At 39.5% G+C, this 24821-nt stretch overlaps 1 protein-coding gene across 2 annotated transcripts in view; it reads right to left on the bottom strand.

Annotated features, from left to right (window-relative positions):
- Positions 1-24821, bottom strand: part of ets1 (v-ets avian erythroblastosis virus E26 oncogene homolog 1) — a 67508-nt gene that overhangs the window by 11480 nt on the left and 31207 nt on the right. For both annotated transcript variants that reach the window (XM_057839380.1, XM_057839382.1), the window contains 4 exons: positions 7844-7963; positions 5506-5706; positions 5171-5248; positions 3131-3376 (listed from right to left, as the gene is read on the bottom strand). In XM_057839380.1, coding sequence (XP_057695363.1) covers positions 3131-3376; positions 5171-5248; positions 5506-5706; positions 7844-7963 — 645 coding nt within the window. The remainder of the gene's footprint in view (positions 1-3130; positions 3377-5170; positions 5249-5505; positions 5707-7843; positions 7964-24821) is intronic.

The following is a 24821-nucleotide window of genomic DNA, read 5'->3' as shown; positions in this document are numbered from 1 at the left end:
CTTGTTGTGGATTCTTGACAAAAAATTAAAATTTTATATCTTTATGTTTGAAGCCTGAAATGTGGCGAAAGGTTGCAAGGTTCAAGGGGGCCGAATACTTTTGCAAGGCACTGTATATATATATATATATATATATATATATATATATATATATATATACATATACATACAGTGGGGAGAACAAGTATTTGATACACTGCCAGTGGGTTTTCCCATTGACCTCTGACTATTATCAGTTTATGGTAACGTTTTTAACTACCAATGTGCTATGCTTGTGCTGTGTTTCACCAGTCAGTAAAAAGACATTTCTGTATCTGTACACGAGCTCTGTTTTCTTGTATTCTTCTATTTATTGGTGGTAAAATTAGGGTGCGCGTTATACACGGGTACAATATTGTTCCCTAGATTTTACAAGTAAATTTGGGGTGCGCGTTATACACGGGTGCGCCTTATATTCGGGAAATTACGGTAACTTGCCCCCACTTCAAGGTGCAGTCTGCTTTTTGCCCAAAGTCAGCTGGGATAGGCTCCATGAGAACCTTTTAACCCTGAACAGGATCAGCAGTTTTGAAAATAAATTCATCAATACAGAATACACATTTATTTATCTATCCTAATTTTAATTTTTAAATACGGGTAATGGGGTTTCGCAGTGTATCATTTTGACAAAAGTAATGGTGATTTCCCTCGACCAAGAAAAGTGTGAAAAGCAGAATTGCCAAGACCACTGCTTTTGTGGAATCAGCACTCTGACATTAATTCAGGCAGCGATAACATCGGTCATATATATCTGGTCATAACATAGCTACTTCAGAGATAAAAATGGCTAGATCAGACTGGCTGTAGTGACATGGATGAGAAAATATTTGGCTACAGTCTTCAAGACATCTAACATTAAAGTTTGATTACCGGTACATCGAAATTATGTAATACAGTGGGGCAAATAAGTATTTAGTCAACCACTAATTGTGCAAGTTCTCCCACTTGAAAATATTAGAGAGGCCTGTAATTGTCAACATGGTAACCCTCAACCATGAGAGACAATGTGGAAGAAAAAAAAAAACAGAAAATCACATTGTTTGATTTTTAAAGAATTTATTTGCAAATCATGGTGGAAAATAAGTATTTGCTCAATACCAAAAGTTCATCTCAATACTTTGTTTTGTACCCTTTGTTGGCAATAACGGACGCCAAACGTTTTCTATAACTCTTCACAAGCTTTTCACACACTGCTGTTGGTATTTTGGCCCATTCCTCCATGCAGATCTCCTCTAGAGCAGTGATGTTTTGGGACTGTCGTTGGGCAACACGGACTTTCAACTCCCTCCACAGATTTTCTATGGGGTTGTGATCTGGAGACTGGCTAGGCCACTCCAGGACCTTGAAATGCTTCTTATGAAGCCACTCCTTTGTTGCCCTGGCTGTGTGTTTACGACCATTGTCATGCTGAAAGACCCAGCCACGACTCATCTTCATTGCCCTTGCTGATGGAAGGAGATTTTCAAAATCTCTCGATCCATGACCTCATTCATTCTTTCCTTTAAACAGATCAGTCGCCCTGGTCCCTTTGCAGAAAAACAGCCCCAAAGCATGATGTTTCCACCCCCATGCTTCACAGTGGGTATGGTGCTCTTCGGATGCAATTCAGTATTCTTTCTCCTCCAAACACGAGAACCTGTGTTTCTACCAAAAAGTTCTATTTTGGTTTCATCTGACCATAATACATTCTCTCAGTCCTCTTATGGATCATCCAAATGCTCTGTAGCGAACCGCAGACGGGCCTGGACATGTACTTTCTTCAGCAGGGGGAGATGTCTGGAAGTGCAGGATTTGAGTCCCTGGTGGCGGTTTGTGTTACTGATAGTAGCCTTTGTTACTGTGGTCCCAGCTCTCTGGAGGTCATTCACTAGGTCCCCCCGTGTGGTTCTGGGATTTTTGCTCACCGTTCTTGTTATCATTTTGACGCCACGGGGTGAGATCTTGCATGGAGCCCCAGATCGAGGGAGATTATCAGCAGTCTTGTATGTCTTCCATTTTCTAATAATTGCTCCCACAGTTGATTTCTTTACACCGAGCGTTTTGCCTATTGCAGATTCAGTCTTCCCAGCCTGGTGCAGGTTTACAATTTTGTCTCTGGTGTCCTTCGACAGCTCTTTGGTCTTGGCCATAGTGGAGTTTGAAGTGTGACTGACTGAGATGTGGACAGGTGTCTTTTATACCGATAATGAGTTAAAACAGGTGTCATTAATACAGGTAACGAGTGGAGCCTCATTAGACCTCGTTAGAAGAACTTAGCCCTCTTTGACAGCCAGATATCTATCTTGTTTGTAGGTGACCAAATACTTATTTTCCACTCTAATTTGGAAATAAATTCTTTAAAAATCAAACAATGTGATTTTCTGTTTTTTTTGTGTTTTTTTTTTTTTCCACATTCTGTATCTCATGGTTGAGGTTTACCTATGTTGACAATTACAGGCCTCTCTAATCTTTTCAAGTAGGAGAACTTGCACAATTGGTGGTTGACTAAATACTTATTTGCCCCACTGTATATATTGTACAATTTGCTAAATTTCCCATGAGATGGTTATATCAATGTGTGCCACCACTTATGAAGTGTGAGTACATTAATGCATTTTGTCCACTTTCAAAACACCGGGACCTATACAATACATTAAAAACAGCATATTATGCCAAATCTTTTGCCTGCACGATTCTATCTTGAAATGGATTTTTTTTAGGTCAACACGTTTACCCAGAAAAGAAAAACAACATTTCCATTTCAGTTAATACACATTTTTGCCTAAAATGCTTGGATTTTAACATTTCGGCCAGATACCCTATCTCAAAAACTATAGCCAATTGACACTTTTGAAGTAATTCTTTTTTAATGACACAAATTTAGTAAAGCCTTTTATCCAGGAAGCATTTTGCTTGTAGACCAGTGTAACACGCATAGAAAAAACAAAACAAAAAAAACACTGGTATGCCTCACAAAAAACTCGCGCACAATATACAACATTTACAGTGTAGTATATAGCAAAAGTGGAATATGGATACTACAAATCTCTACATACGAAACTGAACTTCAATCTCCCAGTTCATGCCAGGTTTGGTGTGTGAGTTCCCTCACCTCTGCTCAGACGTCCCACACACATGTTGTCAGGGGATACCACTTCCTGTTTGACAGAGAAGTAGTCGACCTGCAGTGGGTTCAGGGGCGTGTCCCGAAGGATGACAGTGGGGTATTCGCTCTCGTACTTCAGTGTCAGTAATTCTTCTGAGCTGATAGGATGAAGCGTCTGGTAGGACTCTGTGATGAAGCTGGGCTCAGAGTATTCAGAGGGGGGAACGCACTGGGCATGCTCAACGCCATAGCCTGCAGAAGGGAGAGAGAAGAGAGAAAGCAGAGCAGGAAATAAGAGCAAAACAGTGGAATGGGATCAATCTTTTAAACAAGCAGAGAGATCATTCCTCATGTGAACGCTATAACAACTGTGGCAGATGACACTGCCAAGCCTGCACTGATAAGCAATTGAGGAAAATCACAAGATCAAATAAAAACATTCACAAATGTGAACTTTTAAGACAGCTGCCAACATCTTTGCTTTGTTGTCATTCAAAATGAGTGGGATTCTTGTGTTTACAACCACAATTGTCATCAAGTTTGGATGTTTTCTTGAACATAAATACGAACAGAATCTTTAGATTCTATTTTCTGGAGAGTTAAAACCATGCTCAATCTGTTTGGAAACTATGGCCTCAATGCTGTCTAGTGTCACAAAGGTGAAGAGTAAACAGAAAGGTGTATGGTAGTGTAAAACATGGTATTGGCAATGTCCTCATATGGGGCTACATGAATGCCGCTGGTGTTGGGGACCTTCATTACCTTAATTGATGAAACCACGAAATTAGAGATGTACAAATTCTTGGCAGTCATTAAAATTTCCAACATGATACAAAAAGAACAGGGTCAGAGTGATTCAGTAGCCAAGTAAGTCTCCTGTCAGAAACGTGTTCATCCAATGTCTGGAAGACTTGATGATGTCCTTAGAAGTCATGGATGACATATGAAATGGTAGGTATGCCAGCTTCTGTCAACCAATCTTCATTAAACTGTTAATTTTGTGTTGTAGGTTCTATCATCACCCTAAATTTCATTTCATAGTACGAGTCAAGAAAGCATTGTTTAAAACAAGCTATGCTGAAATTTTAAAAAATGTTCTTGTTTTAAAAGAGATGTTGATTTAAATCTTACTTTCCAAAGAGGTGTACTCAATTATGATATAACAAGACAATGTCCCTCTCACCCCTCGAGGGCTGGCATCTGTGTCATCCTTAAAATCGGGCCCTCGACTATAGGCCTGAGAGCTTGAGGGTTCTGCGCAGTACTTTAGCTGTTCCTAGGGTTGCATTCTTCTGAACTGAGGCTTCAGATACTGTTCCTGGGATCTGCTGGAGTTATTTTCACAGTCTGGGGGTTACTGCCCAGAGGGCTTTCCCACTACCAGTGGAACCACGCTAGCCTTCAGCTTCCACATCCGCTCCTTTCAGCTGTTGATTCTTCACCTTCTTGTGTTCCTTCTTCCTGATGTTGGCATTTGCTGGTATTGCCACATCTATCACCATCACTTGCTTATATTATATAATACTAGTATACACACACACACACACTGTATATATTGCAAAGCCCTGATCTGAGTTCCTTCAAAAAGTTATGCAATTCAACGGAAATACTACTCGATACGACAAAATGTATGTAAACTTTTAACCCCGAAGAAAATAATATACAATTGTGTAGGAAATTAGGTCTCTCAATAATTATGTCATTTAACGAAACTATTTCATTAATTCTTAGAAACTAGCAAGGTTTAGTCCGATTTGACTTCGGTGAGACAAAAAAAATGAATGTGTTTTTGCACAGTGTATGTAAACTTAAACTGTATGTGTCTGTGCGCGTTTATATGGCTCTTGCTAGCAAATTCAAAGAGGAAATAAATCACTAATTCATTAACATACAACCAGAGCAAAACCTATACTGTATCGCTTTGCATCAATGACAATTTAAAATAGAAAAATGTTTTTACTCCAAGGTTTGAATTTCCTAGCCTATTTTAAGATGCACTCCTATAATATTACAACATGACTGAAATTGAGTGTGGCAAGTACTTACTGACAAAGTAGTCTGAGGTATAACGGGATTCCTGGAAGTTGGAGGTCAGTCCGTTGTTGGTGTAATGCTTTGTATCTTCTTCATGAAAAATAGATAAAGAATCAGTTGCTGAGCGTCAGTGACCTCGGCATTGATTTTATGTATCACGTAACTGCATGCTTCATTCTGAAATATTAATGACCTCAGCGAACTTGTGCCTTCCTGTTTGGCTTTTGTTACTATGCAAATATCGACAAAATGAACACAAAGATCAAATCTCTTGTGTGGGTTTTTAACGTCCTACACTTTCACACCATCAATCTTATTACCCATGTGTGGGAAAATGGCTATCTTACCTTTTTGAAGCATTTCTAAATGTTCCCAAAGGATGTCACCCACAAAGTCGGGTGCTAAGTCCAGGAAGCGCTCTTTGCCCATGGCACAAAGGCTGCCGCCATTCATGCAAAATCTGTCAAAATCCACATTCTTCAGGCTGAACTCATTCACAGTCCAAGTTAGCCATGCTGCAACATGGTTTTCTGTCCACTGTCTGGGATCTAGAGAGTATCACAGAAATGGTGATTGGTACTAACATTTCTATCACGTTTGACTCCTGCATAATTTAACATGAGTGCAGCATTTGATACAAACATTTATTAACAATAAGGATGGCTGCATTTTTTAGGTTAAGTTTTCTGTGTATGATACTATTTATAGAAATGCGCTCCATCCAAATGACCATAATACGTCATTTTAAATAAAACAGCGAGGCAATAGTAGATGTAAACAAGCAGCAGCTAATGAAAGCATGCCTGTACCAATCCACGAACAAATATAAAGTCATGCTGTTACCTAACAACAGGAACAGGCTCTGCAGTTTGCCTCAATTAGGAAGGTATCATAATTACTTTACTGTCTACATTCTCAGGATGCTGCATTCAGCCTGAAATTAAACATACACACATCTTTTGCATATCTTGTTATCTACTGAAGAATCCAATGTTCTGTGAGCAGCACATTGTGTCTCAGGTATTGCACTGAGGACACATTAAAACTAAACTAAATTGCTGACAAGCTAGGGCTGCACGATTTTGTGCCCAAAAAATCCAATTGTGTTTTCTCTGACAAATGCTATTGCGATTCGATTTGCGATTTTGATTGACAGTTTTAAAACCAGAAGCATGAATAAAAGTAGCAATTACTTTTAAAATAGTCTAGCATAAATGATGTGGACAAATATGAGAATACGTGGTGGGTTATGGCTTCAGTGTGACAGGAAGGCCACTTTGGTATGTGGCACTTTGTAGCCCTGCACCACACAGTCGCTCAGGTACATTAAAAAGGTGTACTTTTATTACACATTTTCAGAACATGCCTGCAACATAGTGCAAGAGGACAAATGGTGAAATCTTGTTTGGACTCAGCCATTGGTTATTTCTCATTCCTCTCGCTTCTGTATAAAAATGACTATGCAATCCAAGTATAACGTTAATAGATTACCATATTCTTCAAACTATAAATCGTGCTTTTTTTTCCCCTCTCCATAGTTTTGACAGGGGTGTGACTTTTACTCCAGAGCTACTTTTATGTGAAATTATTAAAGGGACGTCCCGACACGAATGACATGTTAGTTCTATATCGCCACATTGTTTAAGTTGCCCTCAAAATGTTGTATATTATTAAATAAATTGCCCCCATATAAATGCGATTTATACTTTAGTGCTACTTTTAGGATTTTTTTTTTCTGTCTGCCGACTGCTCAAACCACGACCCGCTCAAGTGCCAACTTTCTGTTTGTAATCTATGTAGATCAATATGACAAGGGCTGTGTCCACAAGTTAAGTGAGTGTTACTTGGTCAAGTTTGCTTCCTATGTCTTCACAACTCATCTATCATCCCAGTGTGCCGTTGTGAGCACGTACACGGGGTCAGAAACATCTTCCTCTCCTCCACATTTCTGGCTATTACTCGCTCCCATTTGAGCACTTGGTAAATCACCTGTCGCAGACGTCATTGAAGTCTGTGGTACTCTCGTCTACATCCAGAAGTAATGCTAGAAATTCAGTGGGCCTTTGGCAGAATTATAGCTGACTGGAACACACCTAGTATGGGCAATGAGCAATGATTGTTACTTGTCACCAAGTAAGGCTAGAAATTGAGTGGGCCCTTGTTGGAATTGTATCCGACTGTAACACACAGCTATTGTCGACCACTGCCAGTAACGCTGCATTGCTGCTCGTGGCTGGATGTATCTCTCACCCTGCGTTACATGACAAAGCCTAAATACCAAACGACATAAACATGCGAAGCTTACTTTCTTGGGGGATCATGGGCTATAACTTGTCAGCCTAGCCTGATGCTTAAGGAAAACAATGAAGTTGCAATTGCGCTGCAACTGTACCACAATGAAGTACAGCTGTGCTGTGTAATGCATTTAGGAGCCAGTGCAGTCGAGCCTAATTTGTTTCCCTATGATCATTTCTGATTGGCCAGCAAAGCGAGGAAATCAAGGGTCGATGCTGATTGGCTACTATTTTTTTCACTCAAACAGCTCAAATGTGGTGAAGATAAATAATGCTTTAAAAACTTAATATAAAAATTGGTTTTGTGAGGTTAAGATTATCACAGCAGTAAAAACCTCAATGTTGATGTAATATAAGTAAATCGTTCAGCTCTAGGACAAGCAAGCTCTACCTTTGGGGATACCCAGTCGCTGTTGTTCTTTGGTGAAGCCACTGAACGTAGCCTTTAGAGCTTGTGACATCATCTCTTTACTTCCAGGAGTTAGTAGGGGAACATCTCCACACTCCGGATCTGCCAAATCACAAATAACATGCGTTAACATACGTTTGATAATACCCAGAAAAAAGTGCTAAATAAACAAAATGAAAAGATTAGATGATACATATATGGAATAGTGTTATCTACATCTACTCTAATAATTATTTATGCACATAATGGAACAGTTACACAGTACGATACATACATTGGAAACATATATTCCTGACTAACAAATAATAAAAAAAAAAATCAAGGTCTTAAAAAATATTTAAAATTTGGTACAGGCAGCTACAACTGCTGTGCAAGCACCATGAAGTTGAATTGACAGTTGAGGCCATTCACACCATTGTGCAGCCAAACCCGTCAGACCTCTTGCGCAGTGTGCTACCAATTTTATTAATGGCTGATCGCTTGTCTACTTATTTTAATGTAGGCACTTCACAGATGAAAGCTATTCCAAATAATGAACTTATGCTTCCAAAGGCTCTGGATGATGCTTACAGCCTTTATTATCTAAATGTGCGCAATAGACTATGTAAACATTCATGTACATTCAGGGAAATACAAAGGAGGGAGGGAGCTTCTTCTAAAAATGTCCACTCAGTCGCCTTTATTCTTGCCTATGTCTGTAGCAAATTGCTTCCTACTTAACTGTCACTTTAACATTTTATGGTTTAATATGAGTGATAAAGTACAACGTCTTGTATGTGATTATTGCTTCTGTTTTTGTTGTCCCCTAAAAAAAGACCAGGTGTTGCACTTGTTCTGTTGCAGCAATGGACAAGGGTCGATCACCATGTCCAACTGCAGTTCGGTGCAATTGAAAAGTTCAGTCAGTTCCGATCCTGTCGCAAAGTGTGAGGCAGGCCTATAGTGTACAGTCAATAACTTATCAGAAAAATAAATCTTTATTGACCAAGTGTTTAAGTAAGAGCCAATGTCGTATAACATCAAACAAACCTTTATAACAAGAGTATATCTAAGACATAACAGAGAAGTGAAAATAACCCATTTAGCCAGGACAGACAGGAGTGCAAAGGTGATGTGCATTTGGCCAACAATATAAAGTGACCTAAAGTGCAGTACTGTGGTGTAGCACAACTGGTGCAGTAGTTACTTAATATACTGTAAGTGACAGTAGTATGAAATACTGATCAAAGCAATACAAAGTGAGAGCAGGATAGTATATTGATAAACCGTTGTTATTTGATGTGCTGTACATATGCAGACTCAAAGGAGATATGTGGGAAAAAAAAAAATGGGCAGATTGGGAGAATGTTATGAACTCCCGTTTTGAGCGCAGCACATATTGAAGAGGAAACCAATCAAATAAAATTTGAATAAAACATTGTTTGGGTAGAGCACACAGTGCTATGAAAGACTTATGCTCCACATGTCTGGTGAACGAAAATAATTCCACCTCGTCTTCTGCTCCTAAAAAAACATAAGATGTTTATTTGGCATTTCTCCAAAGGCTACTTTCTAGAGCACATACCATCACATACGCGCCTGGTACCCATCAGTGGCAGCATGACCCCTTCTTAGCCCTCCTACAATGTAGCCCTGACACAGTGGACCTACTGTCGCCAGACCAAGCATGGGGTTAAACCCTGAGAAGGGTCAGGGGTCAAAAGATGAGGTGATGATGTCATATAGGCTGCGGCGAGAGTAAGCCAAGTTGGGGGGTGATCTCTCTTGAGGGTCTCAGACAGACACTGCGCACACTGTTCTCCATTTACAGCCAGTGGGCACTCAGTGGGGAACAGAACATCCTTTGATGCCTTTAAACATTGCCTGATGACTCACGCTCATCTAATTAGATTGAGTAGATTTAAGAAGTGTGAGATATAAAGAACAACATGGGATATGCTATAAAAAGGACGATGGATACAACCACGAGGCCGCCAAGATTACTAGGCTAGGCTTAAAAAAAAGTGTAGTTACTGACTTTAGTAATAAGTTCAATTGGTTTACGAAATAGGGCAGCTCTAGTGCTGCTGGGACTTTTGTGTACAGTGCTTGGTAAAATTATTATTGCCACTGACTAATAAAAATCTCGTATCCAGCAGTTTTTGAGTGTGTGTGTGTTTTCATCTTGGTGTTTCTATTTTTATTAAAAAAAAAAAAAAAAAAAAAAAAAACATATATATAGCAACATAAGAAAATTAAGACGACTTCATTTGACAGGTTATTTGCTTATTTTTAGGTTTGTCGATGCTAACCGTGGAGATGTTTTAGTGCTGTCCTAATGCTTGTAGCGGCAATGACATATTATTCCTCTTGTTTGAGTCACCGTTTGAAGAAGGCCTAGCAAGAAGGCAAATTGGTAATAGGACAAAAAAAAAAAAAACATAAAATCTACTGGGCTAGTGGTTTATCTGCCAATATTGCACACTAATGCACTTCATGCCCGCCATTTCCAATCACTGACATCTTGGCCTAGTCTGGAATTCATAGCAGCTTTCACTCCTTTTGTCCTTTTGCCTTCATAAAATCACTTACACTTTAAGAAAAAAACCTTACATGTTCCTAACCTCTGTGTTTCGATAAGAAAAGAAGTAATAGTTTTAACTCCACTATGCATGTGATTTAGTAGTACATAGGGATGGGAATTGATAGGATTTTTACGATTCCGATTCCATTATCGATATTGCTTAACAATTCGATTCTTTATCGATTCTCTTATTGATTCTAATTTGGGGAAAAAGAAGAACAAACGTTTTGATTGGCATCGAGTTTGTTTAATCAGAAGTCACAACCTTACAAACTCACAACGAGATCAAAAGAGGCCCAAAGCCTCAATGGTAACTGTGGCAATAAGTGGCAAATACACAAGAATGTGTAACATTTTACTGAAACATTTATCTAATAGAAATGAAAAATATTGGTATATATTGGCAGATAGGTTTTTGTTCTGCCTTTGGCAATATGTGTTAAAGCAGGGGTCCCCAAACGTTTTCCTGTGAGGGCCACATAACTTTTCCCTTCTCTGATGAGGGTCCGGGGTCAGTTTGTAACAGAAAAAGTGTGACGATTGCAGAAGTGCATAAATGTAAAAAATTATTGTTTTTCAGAAAGCCACAATCAAATAACCCTTTCTGGACTCTTTATAATAATAATAATAATAATAATTAATAATAAAAACACTATTAATTAAATAAATAATAACCAAATAACCCTCTCTGAATTCTTCAAGGAAAAGGCCAGAAAATAAATAATACGATTGAGAAAAAAAAAAATTCAAAATGGCCGGACCAAATGTGGAGGCGGCCCGTATTTGGGCCGCGGGCCGCAGTTTGGGGACTGTGGGTTAACGTGTATTATTTTACCATTACATTGAATTGCATGCCTTTTAGTTTTTGTGGCGCTTACACGCTAAAGTGGGGGCGCCCTTGCGCTTCCTCACTTGAAGAAGAACGCGCTCACGTGAAGAAGAGCGCGCTTACACCCAAAGAAGAAATGCCGCATCCAAGTGAGTGGGCGAGTTAGTGAGAGAGGGAAACACTTCTACGAGCCAGCGTTCTTTGTTAATGTTAATATCTACAGAGGCAACGCCTGTATGTATCATCTTTTGTGTTGTTGTTGTTGTGTTTCCACTCGCGATCGGACACTTAAATCCAGTTGTGTAGTGGTTTGAACAATGTGCTAATGCTAGCGAACGAATGCTAACCATACTGTTATTAGCAGCTCATCATCACTGATTTACGTTGATGCAAACCTGTTTGTTATTGGGGACGAAATTGATTTGTTTCATTTCTATTCTTAGTTTCACTCTTCAAGTGATGGTTGAATAAAGTCAGCAAATATCCACCTTGCAATGACTGCAAGTCGCTTTGTTGTAATTTTTCCTCGTGAAGTGAAGACACACTTTCGAGCGTTTGAACCTACGTGCTGTCATTGTTATGTTTATGGCTGCAATGCTCGTGCTTACCCGTCGTAACCTTTCATTTTCACACGCTTTCCTGGTGAAGTGTAGTCAAACTTTGGAGCGAGTGGTTCTTGGCGCCATGCTAGTTTGATGCGTCTGGACAACAAGACACGTCACGACGCAATACGCGTCTTTAGGAATCGTTAAAGGGATCGTTAAGGCTTTTTCATTGTGATGTCGAGGCCTCGAAACACTCGGAACCGGTTCCGAATTGGAATCGGATTTCGATTCCCATCCCTAGTAGTACAGTCGTACCTCGACGTACAATCGCTTCGACACACGATCTTGTCACCATCCAACGTAAAATTTGACTCGCTATTTGTTAAGTCCGACGAAATGCTCGAAATACGACGATTTATGACAGCGCCGCAATTTCATTGTTTTCCCGCAAGATGCACATACGGCGGATTTTCTTGTAAGAGAAATCAACATGGGTTCCAAGAATGTTAAAGCAGGTGGTGAAAAAAGAAAAAAAGGTGAGGTTTTCCAATGGAAAAATATGAGCATGGGGTGCGCTTCCGTGAACTGCTTGACAATAGTCCTCAGACCTCCGTTTGCCAGTCTTTATAAGTAAAGGTGACAACCATCGCCAAAGAGATCGCAAGCTTTGTCAGGTTTTTAATCATTTATTTCAGAACTTGTACAAAAAAAAAAAAAAGAACTCGCCAACAGCCGCAACAATCGGACGTTAAATGTGAAAGAAATACTCTCACAACTGCACTCTCTCACTCTGCTGTCAGCCCCGCGTTGCATTCAGGTACACCACACAAAATTCGACTGCTACATTAGAACCCGATTTGTTACATTATTACAGGTATTATTATTATTACTATTATTATATATTATTCCGATTTTTATTAATACTGTATTTGTTTTGCTCTTTGTAATTGCTATTTGCCATTGTAAAAGCAGTATTTGTGTGGGTTTTTAAGCTGTGGAACGAATTAATGGAATTATAATGTATTCTTATAGGAAAATCCTGTTCGACATATGACCATTTCGACTTACAAACAAGGTCCTGGAATGAATTAACTTCGTATGTAGAGGTACCACTGTATCTTGAAAAAGCATCACTGTGAAATGGCAAACTGGTGATCTAAATTGTAAATTTCAATATAAAATATAATTTGATACCAATTAAATTAACATTGGTGTTGTGGGGAATTATAAGATGACACACACCTTTCCTATCCTATATTTCCATTTGAGAACAAACTGTAATCGAAAGAAAACTACATATGCAGCCTCAGAATACAAAAACATGTTTTTTTAAAAGGACTATGATACACATTTTGCAAGCTGAGATGGCGCTCAGTCTTTGATGTAAAGGCCACAGCAAAATGTGGCCTTTTATTTAAACTAGATCGAGTTGAGTTAAGTCTGAATTTGAGCCTCTCCGTCCTCATTTGCCATTAAATACTTCTTGAACCCACTTTAACACAAAATTCTCCATCAAACACATGCAACACTAAGAGCTGCCAATAAAAACTGTGTGATGAGAGAAATATGGGCTATAGTAAAGGCAAACAACAAACTGCAATGAAAGGGATTGTTTTTATTTGCATAATCCCTTATTAGCTCCAATGTAAATAATGACAAAAGTAAAGGCAGTAATGACATTAGTAACAACTGGGGATTTTATGCCGTCCTCAAAAGTCCTTAAGATGAATTCAGACCAGAAATGTTCAAATATGCAGTTCTATAAAGTAAGCCTGTCGCAATATGCAATAATTCCATTTATCCCACTGTAAATGAAAATGAAGGTGGTAATTTACCCGCTACGATTAATTGTGTCACGTGTGTGTGTACGTGCGTGCGTGCGCGCGCGCGTGCAGCAGATGTGCGGCGGACGTGCTGTTAAAAGTTAGGCTTCATTGTTACCAACAGCGCAATGTGCTGTGACGAGGATCCACTCTGTTTTATTGACTTCTGCGTATGTTCGTTTTATAAATTTGAGTTTGCGTGACTATCATTCAATGGGGGAGGTGGGGCCGAGTGCATTGTCGGGCGTACAACAATGAGCGAGCAGAGTGTGGAAGACTAAATTGGACGGAAAATCCTGATTTCCAAGCCAAACACCACAGCTCCGGTGTGGGAATATTTTGATTTAAACCAAATGAAAATGGCGAGTAAGGATGGGAATTGATACGATTTTTACGATTCCGATTCCCTAATCGATATTGCTCAACGATTCAATTCTTTATCGATTCTCTTATCGATTTTAATTTGGGGAAAAAGAAGAACAAACGTTTTGAATGGCATCGAGTTTGTTTAATCAGAAGTCACATCCTTACAAACTCACAACGAGGTCAAAAGAGGCCCAAGGTCTCAATGTTAACTGTGGAAATAAGTGGCAAATACACAAGAATGTGTAACATTTTACTGAAACATCTTTCTTATAGAAATAAAAAAAAATAGGTGTATATTGGCATATAGGTTGTTGTTCTGCCTTTGGCAATATGCGGTACATGTAATAGTACTGAACCGTTTTGGTACATGGTGCTCGGTTCAGAACAGAGCCGTACCGAACGAGTTTCTGACGTAATATAACTCTTACTTTTCGAGGCTGTGAGTCGATCGGGTTACAGTTTCTTTGTTGAAGTATTTACTCCGTCTTCTCTACTATAATGAGGACCAACACGGTAGGACAGTATAACCCAGAAACGTCAACGGCGCGACAAGGTGGCCGCCGCAAGAACGCAGTGAAACGCTGGCGTTCGAGTCAATCAGCCAATGCACACCAGTCGCAGTGCGGCCGCGTGTTAGATGTGCCCCAGAAGCGGCTCAACGCGACGCACGCAAAAAGAACAGCAGAGTTTATTATTGGACGTGAGACGCGGCCCTCCTGCGTCAATACTACTATCAGTAGCTCGGATCGGGCCGGAAGTCACTCGTGTAAAAATACGGTGGATCTGGTCAATTTTCAAACTAATATACAATCGTAACCCACTTTTTGAGTCCATCAGATCTCTTGAGTGGTAGATCGGGGCACAGCTGACTTGTCTTTGTTGATTTACTGCAGTCTTCTCTGCTATAATAATAACCAACACGGCCCCGTGTTCAATACAAAACCCTCCTACCACAACAAAACAAGTAGAAACTAATATTCACATAAGAACTAACATTATACAACATAAAATGTACAATATAAATGAATACTACATCACATTTGTAAAATATAAACACATAATAAAATAAATAATAGCCCATTTAAATAAAATACATTGAAATGAGCTAAAACACCTGTAATTAAATAATAAGAATAATCGAAAGATCCTGCTTACACAATTAAATTTATTAATTTCTGTGTGGCGCTTCAAATTGAGAAAATCCACCAATAAAGCTTTTGAAAACCGTTCATAAGAAAAAAAAAAGGTTTCATTGAGGCATTGCATTTGTAAAATACATGTTAAAATCTTTGTCATTGGGATTGCTTTTCTCTTTTTTCCTCTTTCTTTTAGAAAGAAAGCTAACCAATACGCGGGGTCTGAAAGGCAAATTGTTGTTGGATTATCTTTAAATACCCGCTACTTTTTGAGCAGAATTCTAGCTTTGTATAGGCTAATGTTCCTATTGTTGAAAGCACAAAAATGTGTAATAAACAACTTGCACATTTATATTTTGCATTTTGTTTTCTTACTGTACCGAAAACGAACAGAACCGTGACCTCAAAACAGAGGTACATACCGAACTGAGATTTTTGTGTACCGTTACACCCCTAATTATAATAATTATTAACATTATATTGAAATGCATGTAGAGGTTAGATTTTGTGCCCGAACCCGAACCCGACCCGACCCGACGGGCCCACAATTTAAGCATTCACGTTCGGGTCAGGTCGGGTCGGGCCGCCATGCCGGACTAATAAATTATTTAAAAAAAAAAAAAAAAAAATGGAGAGCAAGCACTCTGTATTGCGCTTTTGCTTGTGCGTGTGCACGAACGCCGTGGCGCCGGCCGCTTATCCTTCTTGTCCTCCCTCTCTACCGTTTGCGCACGGCCGAGGCGCCCCCCTCTCCTGTTCCCTCTCCTTGTCAGAGAAGCGCGTCCATGTGAGAACAATATCCCACACACTCAGAAATATGTTTAACAAACTTTCCCAGCGTTATTTCGTTGTGTGAATGCTTTGATAATTCTCAAAAAAATGTGTAGATTATTTAAACATTAAGAAAACTTGCGTTTTTTTCTGCCAACTCGAAGAAATGAAAATAAATTGCTGCTGCTGCGTTTTTTCCGCGTCACTCAAAAAAAAAAAAAACAAAAAAAAAAAAAAAATGGAGAGCAGTCTCTCTGTATTGCGCTTTTGCTTGTGCGTGTGCACGAACGCCGTGGCGCCGGCCGCTTTTCCTTCTTGTCTTCCCCCTCTACCGTTTGCGCACGGCCGAGGCGCCCCCCTCTCCTGTTCCCTCTCCTTGTCAGAGAGGCGCGTCCATGTGAGAACAATATCCCACACACTCAGAAATATGTTTAACAAACTTTCCCAGCGTTATTTCGTTGTGTGAATGCTTTGATAATTCTAAAAAAAATATGTAGATTATTTAAACATTAAGAAAGTTTGCGTTTTTTTTCTGCCAACTCGAAGAAATGAAAATAAATTGCTGCTGCTGCGTTTTTTCCGCGTCACTCAAAAAAAAAAAAAAAAAAAAAAAAATCGGGTTTTTCGGGCTCGGGCCTGCAAATCTAGTTAAGTGATCGAGCTCGGGCCGGGTCAGGCCTCAATACCAGCGGGCCGTGTCGGGTCGGGCTGGATTTTTTAGGCCCGAACTAGGCTCTAAATGCATGCCTTTTAGTTTTTAGTGTGCTTTCACGCTCAAGTGGGGGTGCCCTTGCGCTTCCTCACGCGAAGAAGAATGCGCTCACGTGAAGAAGAGCGCTCTTACACGTGAAGAAGAAGTGCAGCTACAAAGCATCCAAGCGAGTGAGCGAGTTAGTGAGAGAGGGAAACACTGCTACGAGCCTACGTTCTTTGTTAATGTTTGTAAAATATCTACAGAGGCAACGCCTGTATGTATCATCTTTTGTGTTGGTGTTGTTGTTGTTGTGTGTTTCCACTCGCGATCAGACACTTTAAAACTAGTTGTGTAGTGGTTTAACCCTTGAGAGTCGAAGGATGCGCCGGCGCGTCCTCAGCGCACGTCGTCTTTGAAGCGCCCTCACGTTTTAATTACGTCACCCACATGCCGTTGGTTGGTCTCGTTTTAAAGTGCGGAAGTTGCGGTTTACTCTCGTTAGTATTTGAAGTCAATCGACCAACTAAAACGTGAGATATTGTCATTTAAGTTTGATAGTTTTATTGTCCTCTCAAAAAAACATTAAAACGCTGCATGGATCATTTGTTTATGTCTATATTTCGATCATTTCTTGTCCTTTTTCAAAACGGAAGCTCCATGAAAAAAACACAAATCAAACGAACCCTTTCGAAGTCACAGTGGAAGCACAAAATGCGTTTTTTTTTTTTTTTTTTTTAATAAATAAAACTGCCATGCGAGGTTCCACCGAACGAGAAGGAGGAGTGTTCTGAAGCAGCGAGGTGGCGAGCGACGGCCGTTTGGATCAAGCAGCGACTTTGTGTGACTTTGAGAATGAACGGAAAACTAAATTTAGCGCAAGCAATTGTGCTTTTTGATCAACTTGAAGAGGATGGTCTAAATTCGTCATCATCGTCTTCTTCGGAAGAGTCCTTGAGTGAAGATAGTGACGGATTGAACACGTGGGTGACGCCATCGACGAGCAGAGGTAAGCCAACTCACTTTATTTTTTTAATGCTGAAAAAGTTTCTTTTGAAAGTTTCTTTTGATATTGCAAGACAAAGTTAATTTTGATGCAATATAAGTGTGTGTTTGTGTATATAATAATAAAATGTGCATATCAGATCAAAGTCGTACGTGCACTGTGTGTATCCCAGGCAGGAATTTATAATTTGTGTTCTTCTTTCTATATGAAGATTAGGGATGTAGCACATATTCATCAGCTATGGTATTGCTATGGTATTCTTTCTATTGTCATACATATAGATTTCCAATATTATTTATTGCTGTATATATTTCTATTTTATACTTTATTATTTTCATAAATACTGACTTTTTTTTCATGTACATTTATAGTGACAATGAAAAATCTACATTCACTGCCCGAATGGAAAGAGGACGAGGGAGAAGGGGTCATCACGGAAGAGCGATGAGATGTCAGCGGAGGAGAGGCTGGAGAAGTCAGCGCGGCAGAAGCCGATCACCACTGGCTCAGCCTGCACCTGTGCCATGGAGCACAGAGCAAGACACAGACACTGCCCCACAGTGCAGCCGGTTCACACCCCGGAGACCACCAGGACCTCAGGTGAATCGTGAACATGCATACACCCCAAAAGAACTTTTTGACCTGTTCTTCACCTCATCGACAATGATGAATATGTGCAAACACACAAACCAGTATGGCAGAGTCCGAAAAGAGATTGGGAAAAAGTTTGTGTGGACAGACACTACAGCGGAGGAGCTTGAAAAATTTATTGGACTCCTCTTGTACATGTCTTTGGTTTCACTTCCAACTGTGCAAGATTATTGGAAGGCAAGGAATTCCAGGACGAAACAGCTTTTCGGAGTGGCATGCCTCAAAAAAATTTAACTTGTTTATTGTAAATATTTTTGAAAATACTTTTTTTTCCAATGCTATATATTTTTTTCCCCCACAATCAGTCTTCTCAATTTGTGTATATAAATGTGTGTTCAAGAAGCTTCATTGTGTGTCCATAGTTTTCATCAGGTGATGGGCCGCAATACCTAAACTCATAAAGAGATGGCCTCTAAACACTTTTTGTGTTAGATGGTATATATTTTTCACTGTTCGTCACTGTTTGGTCTGCTGTATATAACCTGTTTTGTTAGGCTACGTTCATACTACAGGTCTTAATGCACAAATCCGATTTTATCATGTTTTTCCGAATCGAGTGAGGCATTAACTTGACGGTCTAAACGGGACAAGTTGCATTGAAGTGGACCATTTCAAATCCAATCTGGGTCACTTTCGTATGTGGTTTAAATTCTATCTGGGCCACAATTTTCCAGAACGTTGCGGCGGTCTGAACCGGTAAGTCTCCCAAATTGGAATTAATGCAGCAATTACATCATCAAAGAGCAGGAGAGACTGTGCGCTACGGTAGCTGTGCAGCTGTCCGTTAGCGCCTAGCTCGCCTTGAACACGGCTTTTGGGGAAGGGTCGGGCTTGGCAACAGTCATAAAAAAAAAATAAAAATGGGTTGAGGATAAGCCTGAAAATGATCAGTTTTCTCTCTGCTCTACTGGTATATGAGCAATATTTCAACATTGCTTACACGGCCGAGAGTCGGGACAAACTGCCCGTACGTGTGTGTGACATGACCGGACAGTGCGGGCATGCTATCGATCCATATAAACTTTGAAAATAAGCCTAAATGGGGATTATTTATGTCTGTTATTTGTGTCCTCTTTTTGGAAATCAAAATATGATCGCCCTGGAATGACGAATAGACGAATAACAGCCAGCATGTGTAGTATATGTGTTTTTTTTTTTTTTTATGCTCCTGCGCATGCGGGTCTTCTTGCTCAGCGCGTGTCGGACTGCGAATTAGTGTGCATGCGTAATACTTGAACGGTATCAATGGACAAAGGCAGTCTAAACGGGCACGCCAAAAAAACAGATATGACAAAAAATCAGATTTGTGCATTAAGACCTGCAGTATGAAACTAGCCTAACATTTACTGGGTTGCGTCCTGCATACTTCTACTTAATTAATCTATTTTTCTCTGTTGTTATTGAAGTGCAATTGTTTGTGCTACGACAACTTTATGCCTCTCTGCCTAAATGCTTAAGTTATTGAAGTGAATTTTTATTTTTTTCTTCAAAAAGACATTATTCTGCGTTTCTGTGCAGTATTGATATTGTTTTCTTTTACTTAAAAGAGGCATGGTCTATTGTTTTTAGTTGTGATTTCTTAAAAAGTATTTTTGAATTTAAGAGTAGACGTTTATTGCGTTTCAATGGGTTAACTTAATATTACTTTGTATTATTAATATATACTGTATTGTTACTGTGATATTATAAAATGGTTAAGAAAAAATTGGGGGGGGGGGGGGGGCGAATAATATCACATATCGCAATAATTTATGAGAGAATTTATCGCCCACTAAAATTTGTTATCGCGACAGGCCTACCATAAAGTTTGGGAAATTGGCATGTGCTGCAAAATTAAAGTAAAAGCTAACCAATTAAGTTCTGACAGTAGATGTTCAGGGCGCTGCTGTTATTCAGTCAGAAAATCTTTTTAAAACACTTTTAATTTATTCTTATCAATGTTAGGATGACATTTTCCTCCTCAGTGTACACTTCATGGACTTGTGATGACAAAATTGAGCTAGATGACGAAATAAATACTTCTAGTAAGCCATATTTGTAATGTTACACTTTGATGGAGTTCATCACTATTTGACAAAGGTTGCCACTTGCCAGTCATTTAAAGGAAACAATTGTTTTCTACATGTGTACTAGATTTGTTAAACCTTTTTGAATTGTACTTAAGACAGGTGTGCCATTTCAACTAGAACATATTCCATGCTCAAGGACTAATGATAATAGCACAATCATCTCCGAGTATGATCCATGTGAAACCTATCTGCAGCAGAGACCTAATGTGTAGCATGCATCCATTAGTGAAAGAGGCAAAGCTAGCATCATTCGAGGCAGTATGATGCCCTGATAGGATTTCAAAGCCTGCAAGTCCCATTAGAGACACAATGGTCAAATAAGTTCAAGCATCCATAAGTCATCACTTTCCACATTAGGCAGTGTGGTTCTGTCCACTTAGCCTACAAAATGTAGGCGTGGCTCTGTCGGGATGCAGGGTGGAAAATACTTTGGTGAACATATAGAATGGTCTTCATTTTTTTATGTCAACTATTCGGAGAAGTGAGTCAGTTGTTTAGGCATTGATTAACTCTCGACTCTTGTCAGTATATGAATAATGGGCAGGCTGCTGACTGTGCGGTTTTCCCTGAGAGAATCTCACAAATAAGCTCTACACCTTTTCCAACCAAGCCCTATTGCAACAACAGATAGAGGACCTAGTTGATAAACTAAAATATATACAGACATCCACCCATGGACTAAATTAGACAAAGCACAAAAGAGTGGGCATAAAATTGAGGGGGGGAGGGGGTTCTTCAGTATTTGGGTCTGCAAAAGGCACGCGCAGGGCAGGGTTGAAAAAGACAGAAAAGTGCATCCTGGGGAGGTGGGTGCTTCAGGACCGCTAAGTATGGTGGATGAGTCACCACCCTGTAATTTGATCTCATGAACGGGAGGTCTTTCAATGCTCTCTCACTTTTCCGTGTTTATGGTGTGACATCACAGAGGGAGCAGTGCCATCTCCCAGCCTTTGCTGAAGACTCACTTCATTCATGAAGCCAAACTGCAGCCTCTGCTTTTGTGATGTAATGACAGAAACATTGCATGAAAGCAAACCCCAAACAATGGGCCAATATGTTTTTCATCATACAACTGAGCTATAATTAGCAATGCAGAGTTTATTCAGAGAATGGCTGCAATTTGGTCAGAAGAGCAGATTTTGGTCGGGGAAAAAAAGGATAAATGGTGCAAAAAGCCAACCTTTGCTTCTTTATGCTCTTCTTTGGTCTTCAAAACACTGTTAAAGAGTCGGTTTCCCCTGGCTAAGTGTTCACTTCCTGTGGGCATTAGGGAGAGTTGTGGGTTCAAGTAACGGTCAAATACTTAAGATCAACCACTAAGGTGTTTCTGAATATACAACATGAATATAATTCTAGTGGATATAGGAAAAAAAGGAAGAGATGCCTTATTGTAATGCCAAAGTCCTACAATTGGCTCATTAAGGCATGTGCATCTACCCACAGTCGAACGGAGGTGACAGTTGTATCTGGAATAATCTTTTGATGGAGATCCTAGCAGGACCCTTGGTCTAAGACCATGATCTCATACAACCCACAGACATGAAGGGGGGCTATTCAGCACCACAGAGTGATTAAGTGCCGACTTGGGGCAGCAATGGAGCAAGAAGAGGAGGGTAGTGTGGCAGTCTGGTTCTGAGAGAGCTGTTTGTTCAAACAGCTGTTTAGATTTCCATCAGTTTCAAAGACCAGGAATAGAAGCACTAAGGCCAGACTGCCCCTAACGCTGGACAGTTTTGGCTATATCTGATATACCATCCCTCTTGCACAGACCATGATGCTGAAACAGTACTTTTATTCTTAGACTGCAACCACTGGATTTGGCTGTCTTGTTGAAACACACAAGCCTGTGGTGATGTACAGAGGCTGTGCAGCAAGAGGCCACTCCTGCTGACATCTGTCTTTGGCAATGAAACTGGAGTTGTTCCGAATCATCACCACTGCAGACATGCCGGCTACAGAAGTAGACAATAAGGGAGACTAATACAGTACGGCTGCCATACTGTCCTTGTACTTCCTCTACAACAGTACCTCAAATCATGTTATGGTGCTGCAGTGCTACCGTTTCTGTTATTCACTGTCCTTAGCCTAAGAGATGCTAAAACATTTTCACCAATAGTTTCATTGAACCAACGTGAGATCGTAAATCAAAGAATAAGTATCGCCCCTAATATTTGCACAAATGTTTCAAAAGTTCAAAATTATTTTTTTAAACATATATGAGCATATTCCTTATTTGTTTTCCAAAGTATTTTGTTGTCTAACAATTGTAATAGGTGATGAGCAGAGAGAGAGCAAAGAGTGTCACATTATAATTACCAGCGTCGCTCTAGTGAGTTCAATATTTAAAATCCTCCAGAGGCATATTCTTTTACAATAAGCAGGAAAAAAAAACATCAAGTGTTCTACTGTAGAATGCAGGTGGTTCAAGTCCAGGCTCCTTCCCTGTTGTAAACAAACAGGGGATGCTCTGGGGGAACTGTTTGGGCATTAAACCAAACAGATGACACATCTGACAAACAGTTTATTCTGCAAGTTGCATTTTCCACAAAACACGGTCATTTTTCCCTTCAAGCTGATAAATGCCGCAACCAGGTTAATTATATAAATGTGTATTATTTGGGGCAGCCACATCATTCCCCCCCCCCCCCCCCCCCCCCCCCCCCCAAAGTTAATGGACCAGTGGATTAAAATGTAACATTCAAGAAAATAGACTATATTTTTGCATTATTTGATAGACTGAAAAATTACTTTAATTGCATTAAACATTATGTATGCATCAAAAGGGGTTGTTCAAAAAACTTGCTGTCTAAACTAGATCTTACCATGTAAGCTGTGAGTAGTTGAGCTACAGGCCTGTTCTACAGCCACAACCCTTCAGCCATCAAGTAAAATGCTATAAATACACAACAGTAAGTTATTGAGGATAGAGTTAAGAACATTTAAATACAGATTCTCCCACCATTAAAACAATTAATGGATTCAACAAATGGTGTAAAAACAATTCAATCAAATGCCAGTTACCAGTTGAAACCAAAATGGCACCCCTCTTAACCTGTGTATGTTTGTGCATGTCTTGATTAAACTCAGGCCCTATTTGTAGTGGTGGGAAAGTATGCATGTGCAGAAGGCAAGCTATGAGCCACAGATGGACAGTTGATAAATAAATGCCTCCCCCATGTTGTAGTGTTTTCATCTTGCATGCCTAACATTCCGCCTCTGTTTTACAATCACTAATGTATATCACCGAGCTTTCTTATCTCCCCTAAAGTGACCAAAAATGACTTGTGGCTAAGTGGCAAACGAGCTTTCGCATCAGATGATTAGCAACTCTTCTATTTTAAGCTTGGTTGAAGACTGTGAATATTAAAAACATTAAAATATCAGGCAACTTTTCTCAATGTGCTGGTTTTAAAATTTAAAAAAGTAGTTTTCTTGAAACCAAACAGCTAAGCTAATAAAAGTTACAAAAAACAAGTCTGGCAGATTAGTGGAAAATTACAACTCAGTGTTTTGCAATCTGACATGGGTTTGATTTGAATTTTTCATTTAAGATCAAATCTGCTTCTTGTTGTCTCTCTGAGTCATCCCATCACAGCGTGTGTGTGTTAGGGAGAATGGTTCAACATTAGCGTCACACTATCAGTGTGACTGGTCATGATGAAAACAAATGACCACGTCTTGTAAAATTGTTGTCTGTTGAGTCACAAAATGACTACCTGACCGTACAATTATGCATTAAACACACAAGGATTTGTGTGAAGGCAGAGGTGTTTCTCTTAGGGCAGAAATTATTCTGAAATGATGATTATAGCGCAGTAGCCTTTAGATTCATTTGGAGATACAGTATGTGAACATACAGCTAAACAAATATTCCAATGCCACTTTAACCCAATTCATCTTATGTGTACAATGACCTCGCGAAGTGGTGAAGGTTGTTTCAGTTCTTCAAAAAGAATTCTGTTTACACACTTACAAAACGTCAGGTATTGACTTAATATGGATACCACGCCATCAGTTGGTGATGGCACTTCATAAAAGACAACTACCGGTAAGCATATCTAAGGCGATTTCTCTTGAAATTGTGTTTTCGTCATAGATATCTAATATATCAGTAAAGAATTTGGTCAGTAATAGTACGCAATTAGACAAAAAGGTCGCATGTACTTTGTTGGAGAAGTTTTAGAAGTAGGAATGTCCCGATTGAATATTTTTGCACGCGAGTCCGAGGAACCAGATTTTGAGAATCTGCACATACTGCGTCTCGATCAGAGACAAAACGAAAGTATTGGTAAAAAAAAATAAAATTAAAAAATGTCATTTTAAACAAGTTACTGTCCCACTGAATTATTTCTAAACAAGAATAACTTATAAAAATGCTTTCTTTATTAAATGCTTCATTGAGTGAGTCCAGTCATATCCATTCATGCTGCTGAGAAAGCCTCACTTACACAATGAGTTGCCAGAGCACACTTCCGCTAGTGTTTAACAAGCTCAATCAGCTCATAGTTTC

Source organism: Corythoichthys intestinalis, chromosome 6, assembly GCF_030265065.1.
Source record: "Corythoichthys intestinalis isolate RoL2023-P3 chromosome 6, ASM3026506v1, whole genome shotgun sequence".
Classification (NCBI taxonomy): domain Eukaryota; kingdom Metazoa; phylum Chordata; class Actinopteri; order Syngnathiformes; family Syngnathidae; genus Corythoichthys; species Corythoichthys intestinalis.
This window is presented reverse-complemented; position numbering and strand designations above follow the sequence as displayed.